This window comes from Merops nubicus, unplaced genomic scaffold (assembly GCF_000691845.1).
Source record: "Merops nubicus isolate BGI_N331 unplaced genomic scaffold, ASM69184v1 scaffold16121, whole genome shotgun sequence".
In the NCBI taxonomy this organism is placed as follows: domain Eukaryota; kingdom Metazoa; phylum Chordata; class Aves; order Coraciiformes; family Meropidae; genus Merops; species Merops nubicus.
The window spans coordinates 508-27243 of NW_008590407.1; the positions used below are offsets into that span (position 1 = coordinate 508).

The window sequence follows — 26736 nt, forward strand, 5'->3', positions numbered from 1 at the left end:
AGAAGAGGTCTTTTTCTTTCTTTTTTTAGTGTGCTAGCATAAGTGTGTGGTAGACTGCCCTAAAATTCAACCAAGCCAGCTATTACACTATATAAACTACTTAGGTGATATGCCTTGCTGGCTGCAAGAGAAATGCAAATAAAACCCCAGCACACTGTGCTAATTACCTAACTTAGAGTTGTTTGATGTTCTAAGGTGTTGTGAAGCAACAAAGGCAAGCATTTCTTTATGATCCCGGAGTGAAGCAGATAATGTGCTCCGTGGCTGAGGGAAGCACAGAGTCTGTCCTGTTTGCAAACAACTCCGTTAACGGTTCCTTTAATTTTAGTTTAATGGATGCATAAAATGAAACTTAAAATGTATACATAACTAAGGCTGGATTTTTTTTCAGTTATATTGCAGGAGGAAGAATAATTAACTTCTAGTTTCAATTTGAATTCTGGAAAGATACACCAGCTAGTGAGGAAAGAGAGCATGAATTCAAGACTGGTCTGTACTCCAGTCATCTGGGTAGATGCAGATCACTTCAGCATCTTTCAGCTGCTGAAAGAGTTACCTTTGAGTGTATTGGTTAGCATAAGATAGCATAGGAAAATGTTAAGAGATTAAGAAACAGTCATCGTGGGTTTACTGGATGAAGCATTCAGGTGGTCAGTCATGTGTCTGCTTGTAGCTTCAGTTGCTTCGTATGTTGTATGGCTGGACATCATCGGATAGAAGGCTGAGGGAAAAAGAAATGAATTGGAGACTATGGTGAGGGCCAGAAAGCCTGCTTAGGGACCAGGCACTGGATGTATTTATTATTTTCTTAAAGAAGGATAGCATTGTGATATCAGTGGTTGTTTTTGCTTACATTTTGTTGAACAAGCTTCAGTAAGGTAAAGCAAATACAACACAAGAACACTTACTTAGTCTGGAGTTCCCATATTACCACAGAACTAACGTAAGAACTAAGTAAGTGTTCTTGCTTATGTTCTGCTGAAAACTTACATTCTTAGTGAAGTTTCCATATATGGAAGTCTTGAGACCTTTGAAACATAATCTCTGAATTTATGTTGAATTTTTTTTGCTTACAAGGTAAGCCACTCTTTTCAATAGTTTGGGATTTGGGCTTTTTTGAGGAACTATTTGGCTGAAATTTAAGAATCTGAGGTTTGTCCTCTTTCCTGTATGCTCTTCCCTCACTTACTTGCATAATCACTGTCTTTGTACATCTGTTTTTAAAAAAATGATGGTGCTTCTGTAGTCTACATTGTGTTGCATCACTTTTTATTTCTGCATTATGAAAACAGTAAATAAATGTACTTTTTTTTTTCCCTGTCAACACAAAAACCATGGCTTTTTGAGTTTATCACTTGAACTTTCATAATTCCCAACTCTGATTTGGAGCCAATGTTCATCTTCCTAGTGTTGGTATTAATATAGAGGGTATTTTGTGATAAAATTTTGGTTACTTCCACATAACTATCTATGGCAACAGATTTTGGGCAATAATGTGTTGTTCGCTTTCTATGGGGTCATCTACAGCATTTCATATGTACAAGTTAAGTCTAAAAGGTGTAACTGTGCTGTCCGTTGAGACATTACACCAAAAATTTCAGGTACTCAAAATACCTTATAAAGATGAGTGATCAAGTTACCTTAAAGGCATGTGAAAAATAACATCAGGGACATAATAGCTTATTGTTGAAAATAGCTTAAGGCTAGGCAGGTATTTGAGGATTGTTTCATAAAAATATTTAATAGAAGCTTACTGCTTATATATGCAGTTTATTTTCAAATAAAATAATGGTTTTTTTCCTGTAGGTAATATATCCTCCACATTCAAAACTCACAGATAAAGAGGTAAGTTGTGGTTGCTGTGTAAGTATATTATTTAGTTTTTGTTCAGTAATTGCTGAAAATATAACAGCCCTCTTTTCTTTTCCCTACCCTTTAGAAAACCAATATTTGCTATTTGTCTTTTCCAGATTCTAATTCAGGTAAGTCCTTCCTTCACTCTGTAGTCCTCTGTTGTTGAACTAAGCTATGGTAAAACTGATAGAATTTGACAGTATGTATTCATGGTTTTGGATTACATAGTTATATTAATATACCTTAATATTAGAGTACGGAAAAGTTGCAAATAAGGTTAAATATGAATGTAATTTTCTGTATTGCAGTAAGGTCTGAGAATTCTTTATTTGGTGTAGATGAAATATCAGGAATGTGAATGTGTAAGAGCCTCCAGGTGACACACATGACAGACATTTCAGAAAACTTTGCAAGTAAAGAATTAACATCTTAATTTTGCTTTTAAACAAAGTAATAATACTGTTGTTGCAGAGAGGAGTGTAGGCACAGAAACTGAAGGGTTTAATAAAGCAGATGGAAGGATATGGAACCCATGTCTCATAAAGAAGTAAATGCGTATTTTCTAAATTCATAACAGTGAAACAGACTTTTAAATTCAAAAAGCATTCAGAAAGAATGGTTTTGAAGGCAAAGCCTAGGCCCTCTGCTCTAGATGATTTTGTTGCTTGTGTGTGGTCTTGCTTGCTAAATTCTTACCTAATCTAAATTTCTACTGTTCTGCTACCAAAGAGAAATTGGAGGCAAGTGGCTGATGACTAGGACCACCTGCAAAAAAGATATGGCAGAACTATAGACACTTCCTTTCACATTTCTTCCATTACAAAAGTCAAAACCTGTAGTAACAGTCTTGTCCTTGCAGCTGCTCTTGCTCTGTACTTTTGGTTGCTCTGCAGCATACAACTCTGGTACAGGTGATGCAGATGTCTGAGAGCTCACTCATACACAATACTACAAAATGTCTTGGCTAATTTTCCCTTTTGTATTAATGTAATTAAAGTTAGGATATTCCCTCTGTTCTTGATATCCTGTGTGTAAATAGAGGAAGCTTCTTTCTATTGTTGAAGGAGAAGATGAGCTAACTATGTCTTCTGGTTTCTGTTGTTGTTAATGGTTATAAATCTGTCCATATGTAAAAAATGATGCGTTAGGAACAAAGGCTGAATCTAAAAATTTTTGTTTTCTTTTTCAAATAAGAAAAGTGGTAGTTAAGTTATTTTAACCACAAGAGCTTTATGCAAGGAGAGTTTACTTTCAACAGGAAATCCAACATTTTTGCTTTTTATAGTGTTGCTGTTAGGAACTCCTAAATTCTTTATCATTCTTAGTAGGCTGAAGTTTCAAATAATGTAGAGGGATTAGCTGTGTAAAACCTGTGTTGGCGAAGTTAGCTGGGAGTGTAGGCTATCCATTGTGCTGTTTTTTTTTTTTTTTTGTTGGTGTAGGCTGTAGTATCAAAAGAAAAGCTTTGTGTAGTATAGCAGTAAAGGAATTTATTAGCTTGCATCTAAATTGGAGGTCAGTCGTCCCTAGGTTTTTATGGCTCAATAGATAAAATAATTTTTTTTTTTCCTTTTACAGCCACAAATAGGTACCATTTCTAGGGCTTACACTGACTATGAATTTAGGGGGGAAAATAGGTTTAATCAGGTACTAGATCATAACACTTTCTGAATTTTTAAGCTAAATTTCCTAGTAGAGTTATCTTTAAAATAATGCTCTTGACGTCTCTGCATGGACAGTTGAAGACAGACTAGACATTGACCAATCTTTTCAAATTCTACATACTAGCAGTGCTTGTGAAAGAAGCCCTCATATTCTGAATGATAGTTCAACATATTCATGCTTAAGGGTAATTTACTTTTAGTTCTTCCATGTATAGCTTTTTATAATAGCTTTTTGGTTTTGCTTTGGATGAAGGGAACTGTCTATGAAAAGCTGGACAAAATATTTAATGCTGTTATTGGCATGTGCTGTATTTTTTCTTGTGATTGGATCCATATTACTAAGCACTTGCTAGTTACCTATTTGAATTGTATAGTTATCCCATCATACAATCTTCTGCTCCGTTTGGTTCTGTCTTGGTGTATTGTGGGTTTCCTGCTGCAACTTGGGAGAGTTCTAAGACTGAGACCTGAACACTATGAACATGCCAGTATTATTTCACACTGCAGCTGCACAGCCAGCGAATCTGACAGGGTTTGGTCTGTCTGTGTTTGCTGGAGCATTATGTATGTGACCGAAAGATGATGATGATGAAATTGAGCTTTTAAGTCTGAAGAATAGTTATCTGGTGAATGGAGTTCTGCCTTCCTTTTTGTTCAGTAAGCACTGGCTGATGTAAGACAGGACAGATGCAAAGAGTTCCGATGATGAGAAGTGACTTCATGATTTTTTTCCTGGAAGCCTTTGTGAATTATGTCCAAAAGCTGTACGAGCAAAGATAATGAAGAAGTTAGCTTCAATATGGAGAAGCAAGTGTCCTTTGCTGGCTAGAAACTTACTGCTGTAGCAGTAGCTATAAGTTTAATAGTAAATTAGTTTTTGTAGCCACTTATGTGAATGCTGACATTGTTACAGTGAAGGTAGTCTGCTTACCACAGGTTGTCAGTGCCCAGAAGGTTGTCTTTCAATTGACTATGTGCATGTTAACAGTACTTTATGCCAAAATAGACTTTTTAACAGGTATGCTAGGTTGAGTAACCTAACTATGTTCTCTTGAGATCTTAGCAGTCCCTCATATGCTATTCCCATGAATAGTGTATTCTGTTCAGCTTATATAGCTTCTACTAGAACTAAAGGGTTTTTGGAGCTTCTTCTCTTCTATCAGGAGACAATACTTGCCATGGCACAAACACAGCCATGAGAGTATCAGTGATGCAGGTTCTCATACTACACTTGTCATGTTCCGCCTGGAGGAAGTTTCTTTGATATCCAATATAAATTTAGCCTAAATTTATTTTCAGACTGCAGATGGTCAATATACTTTTACAGTTTTCTTTCAGAAATTAGTTTTAATGGAAATGAAGGGAAGCTTCACTCCTTGGGAGTATTACTGGGAAGTAGTACTCAATTTCGCTGGGTTTTTTGTGGTTAGTTTTGCAACTTCCAAAAATACCGAGTCCTAGGCCTGCACATTGTTTTGTAACAGATCCTCGTAATGTGGTCTTCTATTAAGACTTAGGTAGGAATTGTTTGGTGTAAAAACAAACAAACCAACCTACAAAAAGGAGAAAAAAACAAAACAAAACAAAAAAAAAACACACAAAGTGCAGACATTCAACAAAGAAATAGCATGTGGTCAAGATGATCAGAATTATGCAGGCAGACGCATAAAATGTGTAGTAACAGTAGACAGACAGCCATTCATAGAGCTCTTTAAGGACATGATGGTCTAATAAACTCACTGTGAGGTCAAGTGACCTTTCTTTTCTTGTTGAAGGTAGGATATTTGTTGTTGCCAAAGATGCCAAATTGCTTACAAAAATATAGATGGTTGCAATTGCAGGGCAAAATAGCAGTGCAAGATAAACCAGAACTAATACACCTCTTTGGCTGTAAAGAAGTCTTCATGTTAAAGCTGAAACTCACAATACTGTTTTTTCTTTTTCTCTTCCCCCTATGTAGGCTGTCTTGGTGACACACAGTTTTGTTTTAGATTTCGACGTTCTCATGGAAGGAAAGTCTCACTGTGTTGTTTTCTGGACCAACTGGATAGAGATCTACCAGTTTACTTAAAGGTTGCAAATAAGAAAAAAATTAATTTATTTTGGGTAATGTTAATTTATGGGTCTTCATGCTTAAATTTAAAGGTTGAAAAATAAAATGGCTGAACTGGGTGTACTGAAAGACAAAGCTCAGCACATGTTTTTTTGTAGCATGTCATTATGATAATAATTAATAATTAGTTCTGTTAACTATTCTTTAAGCTTTATTAGTATGTGGTTTGGACTGTGAGGAATTAAACTGAAGACCAGACCTGTTTTGCTGCTGACAAGTAACATGTAGATGAAATCATAAAAAACATTAATTTTTTAAAAAATTTGCTTTAAAACTTAATAAATGAATACATAAAGTTGAGATGTCTCTCTCTGTTTCCACCCTTCATTTTTTTGAAGAAGGAGCAGTTACCTAAAAGAGGTAGCAGCCAAAAGGTTGTTCTCAGCATGTCCTCATGGAATATTGAGGCCTTTAACTGTGCTAGTGGGAGTCTGATTCTCAAACTCAATTTAGATGGGTATATGTGGCAAATACTTGAATTCCTGTTTGTAGAAAGGATGAAGCTGATGTTTTATCTTTGAAATGTGAGACCATGCTTCCTTAATATCCCAAGAATCTTTTATAAAACTAATAGATTGGAAGACTACATTTGTCTTTTCAAGTCAGGGCTTTAAGGTTTTTCAACTGGTAAAATCATTTTTATTCTACTTTGCAAAATTTATTCTTTAGGAAACTAATTCTATTTTTGCTTTTGTGGTGTATCAGGAGAGTGTAGATGGAAAAATAGTAGAACAGAAAGCACAGCTGTTTCCACACAACGATGTTTTTTCTTTGAAGTACTTATTAAAAAAAAAAAGCAAATAAACAGCAATCCTTCTAGATTATTATATTTAATGAATTTAGGAGCTTGTAGAAAAGGGAAATAAGCTTTAAAAAGGCATATTGAATGCTTCAGAAAGAAGGACAGTGTCAGGCTGTTGTCCTGAATTCTTTCTTTTCTTTTGCAGAAAGATCCAGCGTATTACTACGGCTATGTGTATTTCAGACAAGTTCGAGACAAATCGTTAAAAAGAGGCTATTTCCAGAAGGTAATTTGAGTCCTTTTAGCAAAATGTTAATTTAGAAATGTGTTATTTTTCAGTGACCTCAGAGGAGTGGGAAGTGACCTCAGTGGAGGCTGTGCTCCAGCTGCACATGCAGAACAGATTTTTTTTGTGTGTTTAAAGTAGAAAGGTGGGAACTTTCAGGAGTTGTGTACAGTTGCCTTCAGTAATATGTGTAGTTGGCTTGCATTTGTGAGAAAAATCACACTTGACATTCTCTGTGGATAACCAGCAGGACTGCAATAGAACTGAAGGAAAAGGTTAACCAAAAATTAATATTTTTGTTACTCTTCATTCCAGTCATTGGTCCTCATCAGCAAGCTACCTTATGTCCACCTCTTTCGCACCATGCTTAAACAAATAGCACCAGAATATTTTGAAAGAAGTGAAGCTTTCCTGGAAGCAGGTAGTGGTACTATTATGTTGTTCTGGAAGAGCTCTTAGAATGTCACTTCTTTTAGAGGAGTAACAAACAACGTTCTCACATTCTAGTTTGCATTTGTTTCAGGGTAGAGGGTTGAAACTTAGGGGACTGGTGTGATTTCTAGATCATTGAACAGAGCTTATCTCTTTTTGGATCCTGTGTGGGAGAGTTAAAGCTCCCCCATAGGAAACATATAGAGTTTTGTTGTGTGTTTCAGGACCAGCTGTTCAGCACAAGTAGCTGATGACAGTCCTTCATTTGCACTCTTCACATACGGAGTCCTTTTGGGCATTGTGTCAGCTTCTGTTAAACAGCTGTACAAATGTCATCTTTGGGGGTGGAGGGAGGAGTGTGATATTTTTTTCTACTGAAGGGAAAAAGCAACAGAACAGCACTGGTAACAGGTGCCTCAGCCTTACTGTAGAATGTGAAGAGCCAGAGGCCAGATGGGAGTTATCTGCTCTTTTCCAAGAAGTGCTACGTTCTGTGTACTGTGTCTGCCCTACACAGCGTTCGTGTCTTTGTGCTTTCACTGAGCAGCAATTCGTGGAAACTGTTCTTGATGAAGGAGTTGTGTTTTTAGTCACCTGTAGCTAAACAGGCTTTTTTGATAGGTTGTATTTTAACAAAAGAAGGTCTGCAGAAACTACTAGAATTAATAATTATATACATAATTTTTTACAATAAAATGCTGAAAAACTTTATAGCCAAGATAGAACGTAAGTACTTGTGTGTGTTTGACAGTAGTCAATGTACATAAATGTGTGTTCTTTTCAAAGTTCATTATGTACTTCCATGGTTTCTCATATAGCATTTTAATTGCCAGTCTAGTTGCTACAAAAAAAATGATTATAAGAGGATACTGTTTTCTTGAAATGAAAACTTTCTAGTTCTAACAAAATATACATTAAGAATGTCAAATAGGCTGAATAAGGCCAAGAGATAAGTAGAACTTTTCTGGGCTTTCATCACTAATTTAAAATTGCATTGTTCACAAAGGTGACTACAGTATCACGGGTTATAGCATATATGAACTAGTTATTAATAATACTTTTTTCTCCTTCAAGTTTGTAGCGATGTTGATCGCTGGCCACCACCAATTCCAGGGAAAATACTGCATTTGCCTATTATGGGAGTTATAATGAAGGTAAATTCTCCTGCACTTATTGTTCTCTGTGGATGTTTTCCCTCCACTTAGTCTATACGTACTTACTGTATTCTGCCTCGTTTTCAGTGTCATACTTCAGAACAGAAATAGATGTATACTCCACTTGGAGTGAAGGTCTGGGAGATCTTGATTAGGTTCCTTGATCGGGGGGGAGGATCTTTTATGGTGCATAGATTGACATGTAATTTTTGTAGCTATTAAAAAGTGCAATGTCTATATTATCTTTCTGAGACTCTAATGTTAATTATCTTTCTCAAATCAAACATTAAGTAACACTTCAAAATACTGAGAATTAAGTTCCAGTCAAGCAAGTTAAATATATTGATGAAAATCATTCTTGTTCATGAAGTTCGACAAGAGATGAGTTTGTTCTGAGAGCACAACTTTAATAAAGCAGTGTTCTGGATGCTGGATGATAATGATGAATGTCAGATATATCTTATTTGGATATTGCCTGTGCTTACCAGTAATTCTCACCCATGAGAGTTAAAATTGCATTCCTAAACTAAGTAAAGCCCTAATTACCATCTGCAGTGACAGTTTCCATGGGTTTTTGTTTTACACTGCTTGGGTAGCCAGTTTTAATTGTTGTGTATGAATTAGATCCATTTGTGCACACCAGCTTCCAGTATGAGTAAACTTGCAGTACTCAAGACTTACAGATGCAGACTGTGAGGTCAGAAAAATATATTTGTGTTGGTCTATTTGGATTTTGCCTCATACCTACCAGCATGTCTGATGTTTTAGGAGAGGATTTTTTTCTAAAAGTAATTCTGTACCACCCTAAAACCCCATAACCTTAATTCAGATGGTTCTCACCAACATTTAAATGTATTTATATTGAAATTATTGTGGTTGTTGTGATTAATGTTATCTTTTTTAACAAATATTTTCCTATTCTAATACTCAATTTGTAATGCAGTATGACACAGTATTGCTATATTGATTGGTGTAGCACTGCTCTATAGTCTTCAGCTATGTCATCATTGTTACTTGGATGTTCTGTAGAGTAAATAAGTATCATACTGTAGTATGTCCTCTGTAAATGTTAGATCTTGTCTGTAAGTCAGCATTTTAAGTCTCTGCTGAATTCTGTACAAAAGGAAAAAAATCTTTCATTTTCTTTCAAAGTTGCGGATTCCAACATACCGTGACAAGCCTGGAACAACACCAATAGTGCAGAATATGCACCAGGTAGAGATTAGATGCTTGTGTTGTATGTAACCTCAAGACAAAGCTAAGTGTCTGCCTTCTTTCTTTTACTGTCAATTGGTAGCAAATCCTCATATACTTTAATAATAATGAAATCCAGTCTTTGAAACTTGGAGTGGAAGAGTCTAGAGTTGGATTTTTTTATAGAAAAGTTATTCTAATCCAGTTACCTCAAGTGCTGTAGAACAGGGGTGTCCAGCTCCTGGAAGAGGATAGTTGGCTGACAAAATTACTCAACTTGAACAACCTTTTAATGGGTGAAACCATACTGAACTAGTTTTTTTTGAGGATGAAAATGGAATTAAAAATCTTTAGCCATAGAAGATGGATAAAAAACAAATTTGTGTCTTTGTATGCTGCATGACTAAAACAGCTTCAGTATTTTTATCTTTCCTGGACTGAAAGTCACATACCTGTAAGTGGTATGTGTGGTGGGGGGAAATCTTACTTTTGGCACACAGAAGTAGTTACTTGTGGAGACAACGTAGTACATACTGCAGTAGTATAGTAGCGTTAAGTAATTAGGATATATATCATCTACTGTGTAAGCATTTAAGGGAAACTATTTCACTTAATACATAGGTGTTCTGATGACTGAAAAACAGGCATTGTGATGTCTTTTAGGCAGATGCACAGATCTCTATGGCTTTACCAACTGTTCATGAAGTAGATCTTTTCAGGTAGGAGTTTTTAATTATTTATTCCTAGTTGGGAATTTCCACAGGTCAAAGATTCATTATGCTTCTGTAACATGTATCTCATAGCTTGGAAGCCAACATTTATCAGTATTTCTTTTAATGTTCATTTTCTGTAAATCTGTCCAAGAACCAAGTCAGACAAAATGCAAGCTGCAACTGCAATAAATAAGCAAGTTCATTAATTGTTCTGTTTTACAGGAACATTTTATATTTCTCAAATTACTGTTAAATATTACTGTAGGCTTCCTTTGTATCCCGTTCTTAATCAAATACGTGTTCCTTCTGGTTATGTTAAGTCTATTAAAAGACCTTAATCTGTTCTCAGGTGTTTCTGTCCAGTGTTCTTTCACATTCAGATGCTTTGGGAACTAGTACTGCTAGGAGAACCACTTGTTGTGATGGCACCATCACCATCAGAATCTTCAGAAACCGTGTTGGCACTTGTCAGGTAAATGCAATTGGGCTTCCTAACTAATGATTGAGTCCTTCTAGATTGCAGCCAAGTGCAACTTGATTTGACCTGACTATAACAAAGCATATCAAATTTTAGATTTGCTTGTGTCTTTCTTGAAATTTTGCACTGCATGCGTTAAAAAAGGCTTATCTTCTTTCTACCTTGCAGCTGTATTTCACCACTGAAGTACTGCAGTGATTTCAGGCCATACTTTACCATACATGACAGTGAATTTAAAGAATATACAACTCGCACACAAGCCCCGTAAGTAAATCTAACTTTGTTGTGAAGGTGTTGCTCCAAGCCACTTGTAACCATAAATTTGTTTTAAGATACTGCTTAAAAGATTCTGAATTTCTATAATTTATTAGATTTATCTTACAGAGTGCTGTAATTAGCTGTTTTAAGTTTTCACTTCAGTTAGGAAAAAAGAAGTTATGAAACAGTGTCATAATTAAACTTCATTTGAGCTTCGTTAGGAATCGTTCTGTAATTGTTTTTATTATTAAGCCATTGCTGAACAAAATGACTTCTGGAATTCAACACCCATACAGCTGTTTTTTTAAGTTAATCCAATTGGTGTCCTAGTTGAGACAATAATTGGAAAAGTAAATACATCTTTAATGAATTTGTTAGAAAAATGTTGTAAGTAATTCAGAAATTAAGATTCTTTTTTTAACAGCTATTCGTACAAAACCAATTTTGTTTGAAAGTGCTTTAAGGACACAGTTCCACCTTCCCTCCTGCCCCTCCCCCCTTTTTTTTTAAATCCTCTTTATTTTGGTAGCATACACCTCCAGTATTTCTTCTTGTATGTTATTTAAGTGCAGCCTGAGTTGAGAATGGAGCGCGTGTGTTAGATTGACTGATCTTTTTTAAACATTTTTTTTTTTTCTAATGTTGAACAGACAGTGGTTGTTGTTTTGGGGTTTTTTGTTTATTTGTGGTTTTTACTGTATTTTTTGTTTCCTCTCAACGAAAGTATTGTCAGAGATAGAGCAATGGAAAAACATGCGAATATATGCACTATATTACAGATTGTATTCCATGGGAATGGTTATGCAGTTTATAAAAAAAATTCCAGGAAGTATTTGATTAAGCTACAGTAGCCCCTGTCTGAAAGTTGTATCTGCTTCTCTGTAGCAAAATAGAAAGGTTGTTCAGCATGTGTCTTAGTATTTGAAATTGATGAAGACTTCTAAAAGTAACCAGGTAGCTTACCAAGTCTTGCTGCTGTATCAGCAGTAGCAGTGAAACAAGATTCCTCATGATTTGCTGCCAGTTCACCTTGACCTGGAGGATTACTATTTTTGTGTGTGTGTAAATGAAAGCCTTGCTTAAATTTAACCCCCTCCAGCTAGTAGAATGTCAGTTTGTGCACAAACTGTTTAAACCAGTTCTCTGAAACTTCCTTTTGGGTTCCCACAAAATAGGCATAAGTTTTAATAGTTAGGTTAGATTTGATATGTCCCTAAAAAAGTTGAAAGACAATTATGTGCTGGTTTTCATCCCACCTTGCCTTGTAAAACAGGAGACATGAGGATGGTGTACAGAAAGTGTTAAAATTTGGGCTTTTTAAAACCAATCTGAAGAAATGATGATAACCCATTTTTAATATGGCAGTTCCAATGAGGCTTGCAGTTACACACTTCCCTTCGTTAATGTTTGGCTGTAAAGTGGATGGCAGCCATCCACTACTGAAAAATATTATTTCAGCCTATTGGTGCTATAGATCCCAAATTCTGCAGGCCTGTGTTGTTACTGCTTCTTGTTCTCTCGGTGCCCATATGCATCCTCCCAGTCAGATTGTAAACACAGTTCAGACAGGAGAATATGACAGGTTGTGAGCTTGGGCACAGTGCTATTAATACGGCTGTACTTCATCACTTGATAACTGCTTTATGGCAAAGAATGCTAAAGTGTTGGAAAGGAAATAGGCTATTAAGTGTCTCTTAATCAAGTTATTTGAGCAGTAGCTCTCCTGAGAAGTCACCTGCAAACAGCAGTCACATTAACATGCACATTCAAGTACTGAGTGTGTTATAATCAAACCTTAAAAAGCAGTAATTTCTTTCAAATATGGGTCAGGTATCTACTCATTTAACTTTTTTAAAAAGTTCCCTATTCTTATCATTGCAGATGGGCAGAATTTAGTCAAAAATCTAAGCAGATATCGGTTTTATTCTCCACTACTGTTTCAACTTCAGATACCTATCTTCCTAGATTCTAAGACTTAAAAACTTTTATAAACATACTGTGCTCTTATGTTCAACTTAAAGTGTAACTCTTAAATACAAAAGGAAAATAATTTCAAGTTAAGAACTAGAGTTGACCTTTTGTATTCATTAAGATATGCTTTTAGTGTCTTATTTTAAACATTTCTTATTTTTTTAGACCATCTGTCATTCTAGGTGTCACGAATCCTTTTTTTGCTAAAACACTTCAGCATTGGCCTCACATCATTCGAATTGGAGATATTAAGCTTCCAGGTAAAGTACAATTATCTTCTACAATCCTGTGCAGCAATGTGCATTGATGTCAAGTGAAATAATGTTCTTGCGTACACTGTCTTATATTAACAAATCTAATATATTAAATGCAAAAGATGGTGATATTCATTAGTAATAATGTTTTATCTTCCACATAATCCTGGGTTTGTATCTTGACCAATAATGTATTAAAATAAACCTATTACTGATGCTAATTTTAAGATGAGCAGAATGTAATAAATCAGTCACAGTAAGTGCACAGAAAGTAATACCCATGTGAAAGCTGAGTTTCAATGTTACAATATAAAAAGTTGTTGGCAGTCTTTTGATAAAATATTTCTAATCTGCAATATTCCAGTAATTAGGTATTGTTCAAGTTGTAGGATTTCTTTACTTAATTAAGTAGAATTTTAACGTAATCTCTGGATAACATGTCAGTTGCTAGCCTGTAATAAAAAGCTGCAGTACTCTTAATTACCAGATGAAATTCCTGAATGTAGCTGTCGGCTGTGACAGGTTCACTATTCTGTTCTGACAGTGGGAATGCATAAATGTCCAGTTAGGGTAATACACCATGAAATCCATTTTTGTAGAATAAGTTACATTCAATTTTTGAATGCATCAAATTAGTTAAGGGCTGTGTTCAGTATAATTAGGCAAGGTTTTGCTTTACATGATTGTCCATGCTTGAGAATAGCTGTGGGGGTTTGGGAGGGCTCGGGGAGGAGTTAGCTAGCTGCTGTGTAGTTAGCATTTAGAAAATAAAATCTTAGTTAAAGTATTAAACCTCTGCAAAGTCTTATACACAGGTTGCTGTCAAATTTGATGTACAGTTTCAAGTATAAAATTCTAACGTTTTCATGTGGCTATGTGAAATGCTTAGTCATGGAGTTCTAGAGATGTGTATGTTTCACCTGCCCTTAGAAATTCAAGCATTATATCTTTAGGGACAGAGGGCCTGTGATTTTGTTGTTGGTTTTTTTTTTTTTTTTTTTCCTCTTTTCCTCCCCACTCTGCAGTTTCAATAGCAATTTATTATCTTCTCTGAAGTTGAGCATCCAACGAAATGTAATTCTGCTGAGGCTGTAAGACTATTAACAGGGTTTAGGGTCTTCTGTCTGGAGCCGGATATATTTTAAAAATAAAACCACTTTGTTTGGCCTATGAAAAAGGAGACTTAAATGATTTTTCTTACAACACTTAATCCATGCCTACTGTTCAAAGGGAAGATAGAAAAAAATTTGAAATTAATTAAACAGTCATTCACTACTATGTAGTCAGTATTTTTGGTTGGCTACTTTGATTCAGAAAGGTTGTCCATCTCTCTTCTCTTGTTGTTTGTGGGTTAGTTGGTTGGTTGTTTTTTTCAGCAGGTAACTCTTCTATAAAGTGAAAGGCCTGTATGCTGCTGTTCATATGTTTACTGGATGCTTTTGGATATATATTTTGCTGCTTTTCAGTGTTTCTGAAGCTTTTTAAAATATTAGATAGTATTTTAAATGCAAGTGTCTGTTTCTAAAAATCAGTGCAATGTATAGCGTATGAACTGTAGTATCTAGTAATAGAGATGGATATGTCAAGTATGGTGACTTTAAATGTTTTGGCAGGTGAAGTTCCAAAGCAGGTGAAAGTGAAAAAACTGAAGAACCTAAAAACTTTGGACTCCAAACCTGGTAAGGAGTTGCTTCAAAGTGAGATTACCAGTATTTTAATTTTAAAAAGCATACCTCATTTTTCATTTGGCTGTATGTTGCTTTTTTCTTCAGGTGTTTATACCTCTTACAAGCCATACTTGAACAAAGATGAAGAAATTGTTAAACAGTTACAAAAGGTAATACTGCAAGTCTCTTCATATGGAAACTGTTTTGTGTACTGTTTTACAGGGTTTGCATTTAAGGCTGAGCTTTTTCTAGCTAACAGAAATGAAATAGGGTTCTAATTCCTTTGCCCCAATTCGTAACTGGGTGGATACACACCCTCATTGTAGAATATGGGCTTCTGCCTTTTTAGGAGTTTCTATAACATGAATGGTAGCACTCAAGAAGTTAGCTTAATAATTTAAAGAATTGAAGTGATCGATCAGTTTATTTGTTTTGGGTTTTCCACCCTCTGCCATTCCCCTCTAATCTTTCGTCTGGAAATCTCGTGCGTGAGGTGCGTAAAAATCAGAGCTTCCAAACTTTTAACTGATTTGCACATTTGTTTATAGAAATTTTTATTCTACATGAAAATGAAAAAATTAGCAACTAAAGGGATGAAAATCTGTGCAAAAGGATTGGATGCGGTCTCCTTCCTTTCATGGTTCAGGATAGGGGTGTTATATGTACGTTTGTAGCAAATGAATACAGAAATGCTGGAATAAATATTCTTAAAACCCACCACAAGTACTCGCATGTTTTGGAGTAATAGACTTATTGTGATATTTTATTTCTGTTTTTAAGGGTGTCCAACAGAAACGTCCTACAGAAGCACAGAGTGTGATTCTTCGTCGGTATTTTTTGGAATTGACAGAAAGTTTCATTATTCCATTAGTGAGTACTTAGAGTTTTTTACGGAGATAACATGGAGTAGCTTTTTACATATGTAACACAGAGTACCTTTTTTGACGTTAGCCTGAGTCCAGTAAGTGTCCAATACCTAGAAGCGTACACTCAGTCCAGTCCTGTTCAGCATCTTCATTAGTGATCTGGCTGATGGGCCAGTGTGTAGCCTCGGCAAGCTTGATGGTGCTTTGAAGCTGGGAGGAGTGGGTGACAGACAAGAGGGTGATACTGCTGTTCAAAGTGACCTTGACAGGCTGGAGAAATGGGTTGACAGGAACTGTCTTGTGACAGGCTGTGGATGTTGTCTGCCTGGACTTCAGTAAGGCCTTTAACACCATCTCCCATGGCATTCAGCTAGAGAGGCTGGTGGCTCACAGCATAGACACGTGGACTGTTTGCTGGGTTAAAAACTGTCTGGATGGCCGACACCAGAGAGTTGTGGTGAATGGAGTTAAATCCAGTTGGCAACTGGTCACAAGTGGTGTTCCCCAGAGCTCAGGTTTGGGGCCACTCTTGTTCAATATCTTTATTAATGATCTGGATGAGGGGATCGAGTGCACCCACAGTAAGTTTGCAGATGACACCAAATTGAGTGGGGGTGTCGATCTGCTCTAGGGTCAGGAGGCTCTGCAGGAGGATGTGGACAGGCTGAATCGATGGGCTGAGATCAGTTGCATGAGGTTCAACAAGTCCAAGTACCAGGTCCTGCACTTTGCTCACAACAACCCCAGGCAATGCTACAGGCTTGGGGGTGAGTGGCTGGAAAGCTTCCAGGCAGAAAAGGATCTGGAGGTGCTGGTGGACAGCTGGCAGAACACGAGCAAGCAGTGTGCCCAGGTGGCCAAGAAGGCCAGAAGCGTCCTGGCTCGTATCAAAAATAACATGGCCAGCAGGAGTAGCAAAGTGATTGTGCTCCTGTACTTTGCACTGGTGAGGCCACAGCTTGAGTACTGTGTTCAGTTTGGGGTATAAGAAGGACATTGAGGTGCCAGAGTGAGTCCAGAAAAGGGCAAGAAAGCTGGTGAAGGGTCTGGAGAACGTGTCTTATGAGGAGAGACTAAGCGAACTGGGAGTGTTTAGTCTGGAGAAGAGGAGGCTGAGGGGAGATCTTATCACTCTCTACAACTACCTAAAAGGAGGCTGTAGTGAGGGGAGTGTTGGGCTCTTCTCTTAGGTTACTAGCAATAGGAAGAGAGGAAATGGGCTCAAGTTGCACCAGGGGGGGTTTTGATGGGATATTAGGAAGAATTTCTTTACTGACATAGTAGTGAGGCGTTGCAACAGGCTGCCCAGGGAGGGGGGGAAGTAACCCTCCCTGGCGCATAGATGTGGCACTTGGGGCCATGGTTTTCATGGTCTTGGTAGTGTTGGATGATGGTGGGACTTGGAAAAAACCTCTAAGATCATCAACGTTAATGATTCTATGAACGTCACATTGTTCAGCAAAGAGAAGTGCAAAGTCCTGCACTTAGGGAGGAATAAATCTATCTAGCAGTAGGTATGGGGGTGGGGCTGCCAGGCTGGAAGGCAGCTTTATGGAGAAGGAGCTGGCAGTCCTAATAGACATGAACTTGCATCAGCCAGGAGCGTGCCCTTAAAGCAGAGAAGGCCAAAGGTATCCTGGGCTGCCTTTAGAGGGGTGCTGCTGGCAGGGTGAGGGAGGTGATCCTTCCCCTCCACTCAGCACTGGTGAGACCACTTCTGGAGCATGTCCAGTCCTGGGCTCCCCAGTACCAAAGAGATCAGGGTAGTGGAGAACAGTCCAGTGAAGGGCCACTAAAATGATAGAGGGCCTGGGGCATCTCTCATGTGAGGAAAGGCAGAGAGAGCCGGGACTGGGTAGCCTAGGGAAGAGAAGGTTCAAGGGGCGATCTTATCAAGGTATATAAATCTGAAAGGAAGATATAAAGAAGATGGATCCAGGCTGCTTTCAGTGGTGTCCAGTGACAGGACAAGAGTCCATGCGCACAAACTAGAACACAGGCGGTCCATCAACTGTTGATTTATTCTTTTTTTAAAGTGTAAAGGTGGTTCCATTGACCTTGAGAAATGTCAACATGGGAAAGCCAGAGTTGGAAAGCCCTTTATAATGAGAAGAGCTCTATAAATGTATGGTCTTGTAGCAAATTGCTATTTGCTATGGTAGCCGAGGGGATACTACAAGGTAATCTCCCTATTAATATGTGAAAGATGAACAAATTAGAGTGGTAGATGAGACTGACTTTTTTTTTTCCCCTTAAGTAGCTATTCTGTCTTTCAGTGGTAGTGCTTTTCCATGCAAATGATTAAAGTTTAGAGAATTCTTCCCTTTTCCAGTCATATTTGTGCACTCACTGCTGTTATGCTTGGCATGAGAAACTGTATCTAGCACATCTATGTTCTTTGATCTGCCTTGTCCAGACAGAGCATCTCATCACTAATCCTCTAGGCAACCAGTTTGCTTCTCTTAATTCTTCGCAGATGTAGGTAACTTTGCAATTCCATTTTTACCGATGTTCTATCTGACTTTCAAAGAACAATGTCTGTCTCCAAAGGTAGATTATTTGGAGTTTGGTTTGGGTGTTTTTTTGTTTGTTGATTTTGGAATTTTTTTACCACTGGATTATCTGCAGTAGACCGTTTTCAGCTATCAGACTTCCTTGGGCAGTTGTTCTATGTCCTCAAAGCATCTATTTTGTCAGATTACTGCAGTATTTTAAAATCTTGCACCTATGTCAAGCATAAACAAAAGTTATGAGAGGCTTTTGAGAAAAAAGCAATGTTTATACTTATATTCAGAGCATTTGAACTGGCAAAAGGATTATTATGAAACTCAGCTTTATCGCTGTCTCTGCCTGTCAGGAAATGTTAATAGCCAACAAGATGTAGCAGAGGCTACAGAATCTGCTTCTTTCCTGGCCTTAGGTAAAATATATTCAAAGAAAAAATAAAACCTGTGAACTTAAAGGATTCCAACAAACTTTGCTGACTGGCTAGGAACAATCAAAAATTAGCCCCGTAATGTAGGCTTAGAGAGATCAGAATGTATAGCTATTTGCTTACAAACACTTTGAAAATGTATAGCAGCTTCTATTCATGTGCTTGTATGAGCTGGCAAGGCACAGCTGCCTCCTGGCATCAGACCTGAAGCTGCAGCAGTGGCCTTGCTAAGAAATGTCTCCCCCACTCACTCACTAGATAGCACATTGGGGCTCTAGCCATGACTTTGCCAAACATTGCTACTGCAGAGACGCCCACAGCTGATACGGTGGCTTGCAGGTTAGTTCTGTATTTAACTTTTGTATGAGTGATCCTTAAAATTATTTCCAAATACTCAATGCAAAGTAGGATTACTGTTTGGAATCACCCATGATATAAAGGTGCCTGTGGACTGTCAAAAAAGGCACATTATTTACATTTGGCTGGAGTTCAGGATATATATATTCCATGTATGTTTGCTTCCTGTTCTCCTGTGCCTCACATCCTTCTTCAGTCTTACTGACGTAAAGTTCTGTAGTTGGGAAATAAAAGTGGAGCTTATCTAGCACCTTCTGCTTTCATGTGGCAAATATGCATGACCTCACCCTGTACCAATACTTAGAAGAGAAAATGCTGTGGTCGCAAGTGGTAAGTAAACATAAAAGTGGACTGTGTATCTGTAGTACTGGTTGTGCAAACAGCCTTTCTTTTTCCTTTCCCTAGGAACGTTACGTGGCAAGCCTAATGCCTTTGCAAAAATGCATCTCACCATGGAAGGTAAGGAGATAAAATTCAAGTGAGCTGGAGATTGGTGATTGGAGAAAACATTTACAGTATGCTAATGGTTGGGGGTTTTTATCTTTCCATAGAGTCCACCACAGCTGAGGCAGTTTAGCCAAGATGACTTCATGAAGACACTGGAAAAAGCAGGCCCACAGCTCACATCAGGTTTAAAAGGAGACTGGATAGGACTTTACAGGTCACTTCTTTCATCAGAACAATAAAAAAAAAAAAAAAAGAAAATAAATCAGTAATATGAATGCTCTTTTCCTGAGGAAACTTATTATGAGTATTTATTTGAATGAAATTTGCATTTAGAATACATCCTTTAACAGGAATGGATAGTGTGCAGTATACTTAACTTGCTTAGCTCTGCTCCTCTGCAGCTGGTTAATGGTTTTTCATAAGAAGCTGTGAACACTACTGGTCTCTGTATATCAGTATTATTTTGGGGTTTATTTCTGGTTCTAACTTGATCCCTCCTTCCAATCAAACAGAAAGATAAAAATGAGGGTATTTCAAACTAAGCCTTGCTTTTTTCCTAACAAAATTCAATCTTTGTCTTTCAGACACCTTTTCCTTGCATTGTTTTCTCAGTCTGTCTTGGTTAATAGAAGCACCTGTTATACTCTACTTGAGAATATAACAGTTTTTTCAAAGTAAATACAGAGAGGGTCCTAGTATCTTCTTCATCCTCAAACAATTACTTTACAATTGATAACTTAGAAAATGGAGTGTTATCAAAATTGTAATTAAAATGTATTTTGCTTTGGTGTTTTACCAGGCATTTTTTGAAGTCACCAAACTTCGATGGTTGGTTTAGGAGCCGACATAAAGAAATGACACAGAAGTTGGAGGCCCTGCATTTAGAAGCACTCTGTAATGAGGTTAGAAAAACGCGTGCTTATGATGATTTATAATCTTGTAATATATTCTCCCAACAGTCAGTTTTACTCCTGCTGTTTTCATTGGTTGAACATAAAAATGTTGACTATTTTGCCAAGTCTGACCTAGCAAAACATGTTTTTGTTAATGAAATACAAGCTAGGACTAATACAGCGAAAGAGAACGATAGGAAATGCAGTTCACTTTATTATGGTAACTGTCGTTTGTAAATGGATCTTTAGGACTTTTTTGGTTTGTTGTGTATTTTAAAATTGAATACACCTCCTTTTCCTCTTGCTTGATAATGTTACTTCGTTCAGCTTCCTTCCTTGGCATTTCATTTCACAACACATTTTTAGTTGTGATACAGTTTGTAGCTTTCGAGGTCTAAACTCATGAGTAGCATGGAGAGGAAGTGAAAGCTGTTTATTGATATGTAACAAAATGCTACCTCTTAATGTTGTAACATCCATGCTTTACTTAAGAAGCTGAAGTGGGTATCAGTATAATTTGAGTTGGAACAACTGATGAAGAAAGGTATCACAAGAGGAGACTAGATTTTGCAGCTAAGGAGGTAACAGGAAGAACAGAAAAGTCCATCTACACCACAGCTTTAAAAAAAAAAAAAAAAAGTACGTTGGTTATGTTAAAAAAAAAAAAAAAAAACACCACACTGATTTTTATCCCTTGCCTTGTCAATTCCCAAACAGTACTTGTAGCAACCCAAACAGATTATTCAAATACAGTAGCCCAAATAATTTTCAGGGCAATAGCCAGGTCAGTTACATCTCCTGGAATCTATCCAGCTATATTTGACTTATTGCAAAGAAAATATGTCACAAATGTATTACTGACTGTGCTCCCTATTAGCTTTTTTTTTTTAATCCCACTGTTAACATCTTTCTGTACATGAACAAATGTCCTTATAGGTGAATAGTAAAGGGCTAGGGGAACAGAACTGCCATGAGCAAATTAACTTAATGAGTATATTTTCCAAGTCCCAAACTATGTGATCTCCTTTTATGCTCAAGAAACAAGCAGTGCCACTGAGCACTATTTTAGTATTTCTTGGTGTTGGTAAATCTGGTTTGGTAAACATTCACTGCTATTTTGCATTGTAGCTGCTATTTTTGAAACTAAGCCTGTTTGGCATGATTTTTATTTTTTAAATTTGTACTGTGTGTGTGTGCCTGCCTCCTGTTAGGCTATGTCCTAGGCAAGCATGCAAATAAAGCAGATTTTTGCAGTTCACAGTAGAGACAGTACATGAGTAAAATGAGGTTAGTAAATAGCATGAGAATAAGGGAAAGGACCCATTCTGAAATAGCAGGTATAAGTTAATCCTACTTTTGAGAATTATATATGGTTCCGCACTTCAGTGCTTAATTTTTCTTCTTTTAGAACTTGGTTTTCTGGAGTCAGAAGCATACTGAAGTAGAAACGGTGGATCTTGTCTTAAAGTTAAAGAATAAACTGGTAAGTAACTGATTTGAACATGGCTCAAATTTGCATGACTTAGCTAGATAGAAATATTACATAGTTGTGGTTAGATACTTAAATGAAATTATTCTTTAAGACCTAGGTAGTTCAAAGAATCAGTCATTCAGGTTTTTAAAACAAAACCATTTCAGCTGTGACTGAAAAGTTAGCTAGCTTTCCAACATGGTCCAGCTATGTTGGAAGCACTGTACTAATCTTGGTTTTTTTAAACTCATTTGAACTTTGTGGCTGATCTGAGTGGGGGCAAGGCTGAGTCCTTGACAAAGAAGAAACCCATACTTTCTTTTGATAACTGGAAGTCCAAATCTTGGCTCATGCTCTTCTGTTGTTGAAGAAACCTGCTATTGTCTAAATGCTTACTCAGTTGGCAAACGAATTCATTTTCCAGATGTGCTAATATGTTGCTTTGGCATGTCTTTCATAAGCTTGCAGTTTCTTTGTAGAAATCATTATCTATTTTACCTTTGCAGTTGCAGGCTGACAGAGAACATCTTCCTGTGAAAACTGACACACTGAAAAAGCTGGAGACGCACATCAATGACATCATACTAGCACTTCCAGATGACTTACAGGACATCTTGCTCAAAACTGGCACAACGTGATTTCTACTGGGCTTTTTGTGTGCAGAAAACACAAGGCAAATGTAGTTTCACAGAAGACAGTGACTTAAAAAGTTGAGAACACAGCTTTAAATAGTACATTAACACTACAATCAGACCGTACTAATCATATAGCCCACTACACGATTCTCACTGTTTTTTCCACTTAAATATCAATGCAACTAAAGGAATTCCTGTGTCTAATAATATTTTAAATAAGTGCTCTTAAAGAAAATGCTGTGGGCATATGAAACTATACCACAGTATAGGACTGCAGTGCTGGCACTGCAGAATGTTTTCCAGCTGGTGCTACTCTACCCAATCATGTTGTCTCAGGGGTAAGGGATACTCATCCTGTACTGTACTGTTGATGTAGTATCTGATTTCCTTTTAGTTTTCATCTAGTGGTGAGTCCAGGTGACATTTGTGACTTGATCAGAATAACATTATAGTTGAAGTGTTTTACCGGTAAATCATTTATTTCAAAACTGTTTCAGGGACAACTGAAATAAATCAGATTGGTTCTTAACTTTCTTCCTTTCCCCTTTTTAACATCTTTCCAAAACCATAATAATTTAGCATCTTCAAAGAACAGAAGGCAGCTGAGGAAAAATTTCCTGGAGAGAAGTCTCTTCTACTCAATACCAGTTAATTAGAGTGCTCTTATTCACATGCCTTAAATATACAGTAATTGTATACCAATTGGTGGTTTTAAACTGCTGACCTTTGGGATTTAAAGTGGACCACTAGTGTAAAGTAAGTATGCAGTATCCATCATAGGAAACAAATACAGTGGTGTTCTGATACAGATTTTAAAATCAGTGATTTCAGTAGTTAGCTGACATACCTCCTGTTTCAGCTAGAGATCACATCAGTCAGCTCCTGGCGTGGTTGGTTTTTTATTAACTTATACTACTGGGATGTTGGAGGAGGTAATGGGAGCTGCAGGAAGATGTTTGTCTTCAGCTGAAAAAAGCCTATAGAAAGGTGAAACTGGCTGGCAAGAAAAGACTGTAGCATGAAAATTATTCTCAGTATGTGCATATAGCAGACAAGCATAAAGAGTAATTTCCCCATGCTTATTAACCGATGAGAATGTGATACTGATGTATCTTAAACAAGTTTCAGGAGTACATCAGAACTCAGCTGCTCCACGTGCAGCGCTGTACTTCATCCGGTTTCAAGGAGAATAAACTTACTGCTGTAGTGTACCCGCAGCATACGCTTTTATATGACAAGTGGATTACAGTTATAGAAAATCCTCTGCAGTTAAGTGCTTCTCAAAAACTTACAACATAATCCTGCTCTAAGTATGCTTTTGTATGATGTTTCATACCAACCTTCTAAAAATGTCTTATTTAGATATCAAGTGTCATGATGATATTTTTATGAAAATAATGTATTTTAATACTGTTACGGTTTGTATACAATTACTTGTGACCAAAAGTGTGATGTATCTATTATGTTACTTAAACTACACCACTTCAGCATTAATGTCTAACTTGCAAATTTTTTTTTTTTTGCACACCCTGCATTTCTAACCCCGAAATTACTAAGTGGCCATTCTTATACTAAATTATCTTAAGTATTTAACCTGGAGTACTGTGTAGTTTCTTGGAACCATGTAAACTGGTAACAACTATGATAACTATCACAGCTGCAAATATGTATTTTTGTAAAAGAAAATAAAAGGGGTTGATTTGTATTTTATTCTTTGGAAGTTATGTGACTTAGATGATGGGTGTGATTTGTTTGGTTGTTTTTCCCCTCCTGTGTAAGCAGAGCTGTTCAGCAGCTTGTAGAGACTGCTGCCTAGCCTGACTTGATGAAGCTGTACCCCTCAGGTGACCAGAAAGACCTGTTGTGATACAATGGTGTTGTAGTTTGATTGTACATCGCGGCTGTAATATGGTAGAGCTGCAGGATCCTCAAGAAAGCAAATAGCTGGGACTGGCTTCCAAGCAGTTTATCCCATCTCCATCCTTTTTTCTGTACACATCTGAAAGGCCCTTGAGAAACATGGCAGTGGAAAGCAGACTGCATGCAAAGCTCAATTCAGGTTTCTTCAATGGAGTTGGTATTAGTTTAAATCTCTGAATAACTAGATGCTTAAACAGAATTAGAATCTTGTTCAAAAGCAAAAAGAGAAGCTGTACTGTGTTGTTTGCTGTCTTCATCAGTGACTTGTAATGCTTTTTAGTACTGGTGATTCAAAAGGACCTTAACTCCAAGTCTAGACAAAATGTAGTCAGCAAAACAGGAACAGTCTCTGCTCATTGCAGGTTTTTGGTCAGTCCTGTCCCCCTGCAGTCTTTTTTCACTGAGCATGCATATTTCCACTAGGGATGCTTCAGCCACTCATAGCATTGCTGCAGAGTTGCATCAGCTGCAGAAAAGTAGTTGTCAGCTTGGTAAGCTGGAATTTTCCCACTCCTGTTTTTATCTTTTGTTTTGTTTTTTTAACTCAGTGTGTTTAAAATGCAGGTAAAGAGCTTGTACTAACCCTTATTTATCTGAGGTTTGATGGCTGAAGGACAGTGCAGAAACCTGCTAGTTTTAATAACTTCTGCCTCAGTCTTCATATGACTTACATATATTATTTTTTAATTTCATGTACACAAAGATATTGTTTGGGAACAACTGATGGGGAAAAGTCCCTTAGGTGAAGGAGGGAATACCTGAGTGATTAGGGTCACAGAAAGGAAGTAGCAGGTGTTCAGTAAAGAAATGCTAAAGTATGCCATCTGGGTCATCAGAAGAAGTTAAGATTGCCTCCATGAGTGTAACAGGAGAGTAAACTGGACATGCCTAAGCTTTGGGACTCTCACATGTCTTTAAAAAGAAAAAAAAAAAGTAAAAATAATGCCAAGAAGCAAAACAAGAGTTGGAAGTGCATTTAAATATGGTAAAGGGTGCTGCTAGTCCTTAAAAGTGTTGACATCCAGGATCTGAATAGAGGAGAATGAATCAAAAGTGTGTTGTAATAATTATGTGTGATTAGACAAAGCAGTCACTGATGTTGATGTTGAAGCTCCGATTATTAACAATCACTTATAAAGCAAAGGTTTGTTAGATTGTATCCAAACAACTGAAATAATGAAAGGTGTCTTAAATACCTAGCTATAGCAAGAATATGCCAGCCTGGGCGTCTAAAAGTCGCTTGTTTCAAAAGGAGTCCTTTTAAATGTTTCGTAGTACACTTATCCTCAGCTGCGTTCAGGGAAGCTTATCTTTCCTGGCCAATAAAAGAGTGCAAATACTAAGTACTTTGAATATAAAATAGCTTAAGTATTTGAAGCCTAGAGCCAGACTCTTTAATACCCAGACACTGAAATGTAATAGCTGATCAGGATCATATTAATATCTAAGGCACTAACTAGATTTAAGTTTAAATATGACTTCTTTGAAACCTAAATTTTATAAATATATAAATCACAATCTTAATTCAGAACATACTTTTTTGTTTAGAAGAACATAATTTAAAATGCATGGAAAGAACAGTGTAAGTTGTCACTTAAGTAGCCTGCTGTCTCTTTTACCAAGACCATTAAAGATGTTTTTCTTTCATGGAAGGTAAGTAAATAGCTTCTGTTTGAAAAATGCTAGCTCTTGTGTACTGACATAATTTCTAACTTGCACGGGGAGGTTAGAACTCACTTGAAAATTTGTAGGGCTTTTGACTGAACCAATGCTTCCTTTGGATAGGGAGCTCAGTCCCTTAAGCATTAAATGCAGCTCATTGTACATTGTTGCCCCAAATATAATTATCACCATACTACAGTTTTTTTAGGGTAGCTGTGAAAGAAGCTGTTACAGACAGTTGTGAAATCAAACACCTCTCAGAAAATTACATGTTTCTAATACTCTTTGGCTTGTTCTAGTTTCATCCCATATTACTTCCTTGTATCTCTCTCCTCCTTCTTGGCCAAGAAACCGTACGTTGGTTCGGTGCCAAGATCCGTGTGCTTTGCCTTGACGCGTCAGCCTCCGGGACACTGTGAAGCGTCCAGCTCACAGGAGCCCGTGGAGGACAAAGTTCCTGCGCTAAGCCGTTTTCCTACGACACCGCGCTGATGCCTTTTTTTTTTTTTTTTTTTGATCGGTCTCTGTTGTTGCTAGGCTGTATTCGGGGTGTTTCTGGAGGTCTGTTTTACCCTGAACCCCGCTTCTGTCTCCCGATCTCAGCTGGCCTTCGGGCGAGGAGCCTCTCGGCCGTCGTGCCTGCGCCTCGGCACAACGGGAGGACGAGCTGCCCTGGGGTGAATTCCTGTGGCCCGAGGACAAACCCCCGGTGCCCGCGGCGATGCCCTCTGACCTGCGCGTCCCGGCGGGCCGCGCGTCCCTGCGTGCCG

General features: G+C 37.4%; 1 protein-coding gene across 1 annotated transcript; it reads left to right on the top strand.

Annotated features, from left to right (window-relative positions):
• Nucleotides 1–1806: 1806 nt before the first annotated feature.
• Nucleotides 1807–26730, top strand: DENND6A (DENN/MADD domain containing 6A; the record flags this gene model as incomplete). The annotated part of the gene is made up of 20 exons (XM_008949937.1): nucleotides 1807–1845; nucleotides 1940–1982; nucleotides 5479–5591; nucleotides 6579–6659; nucleotides 6975–7080; nucleotides 8166–8245; nucleotides 9398–9460; nucleotides 10103–10158; nucleotides 10502–10624; nucleotides 10799–10894; nucleotides 13025–13119; nucleotides 14727–14792; nucleotides 14886–14950; nucleotides 15561–15650; nucleotides 19344–19397; nucleotides 19490–19599; nucleotides 20185–20287; nucleotides 21687–21761; nucleotides 22256–22383; nucleotides 26570–26730. Coding segments are annotated over 20 exons (1747 nt in total), but the record flags the coding sequence as incomplete, so codon positions are not given.
• Between the last annotated feature and the right edge of the window lie 6 nt (nucleotides 26731–26736).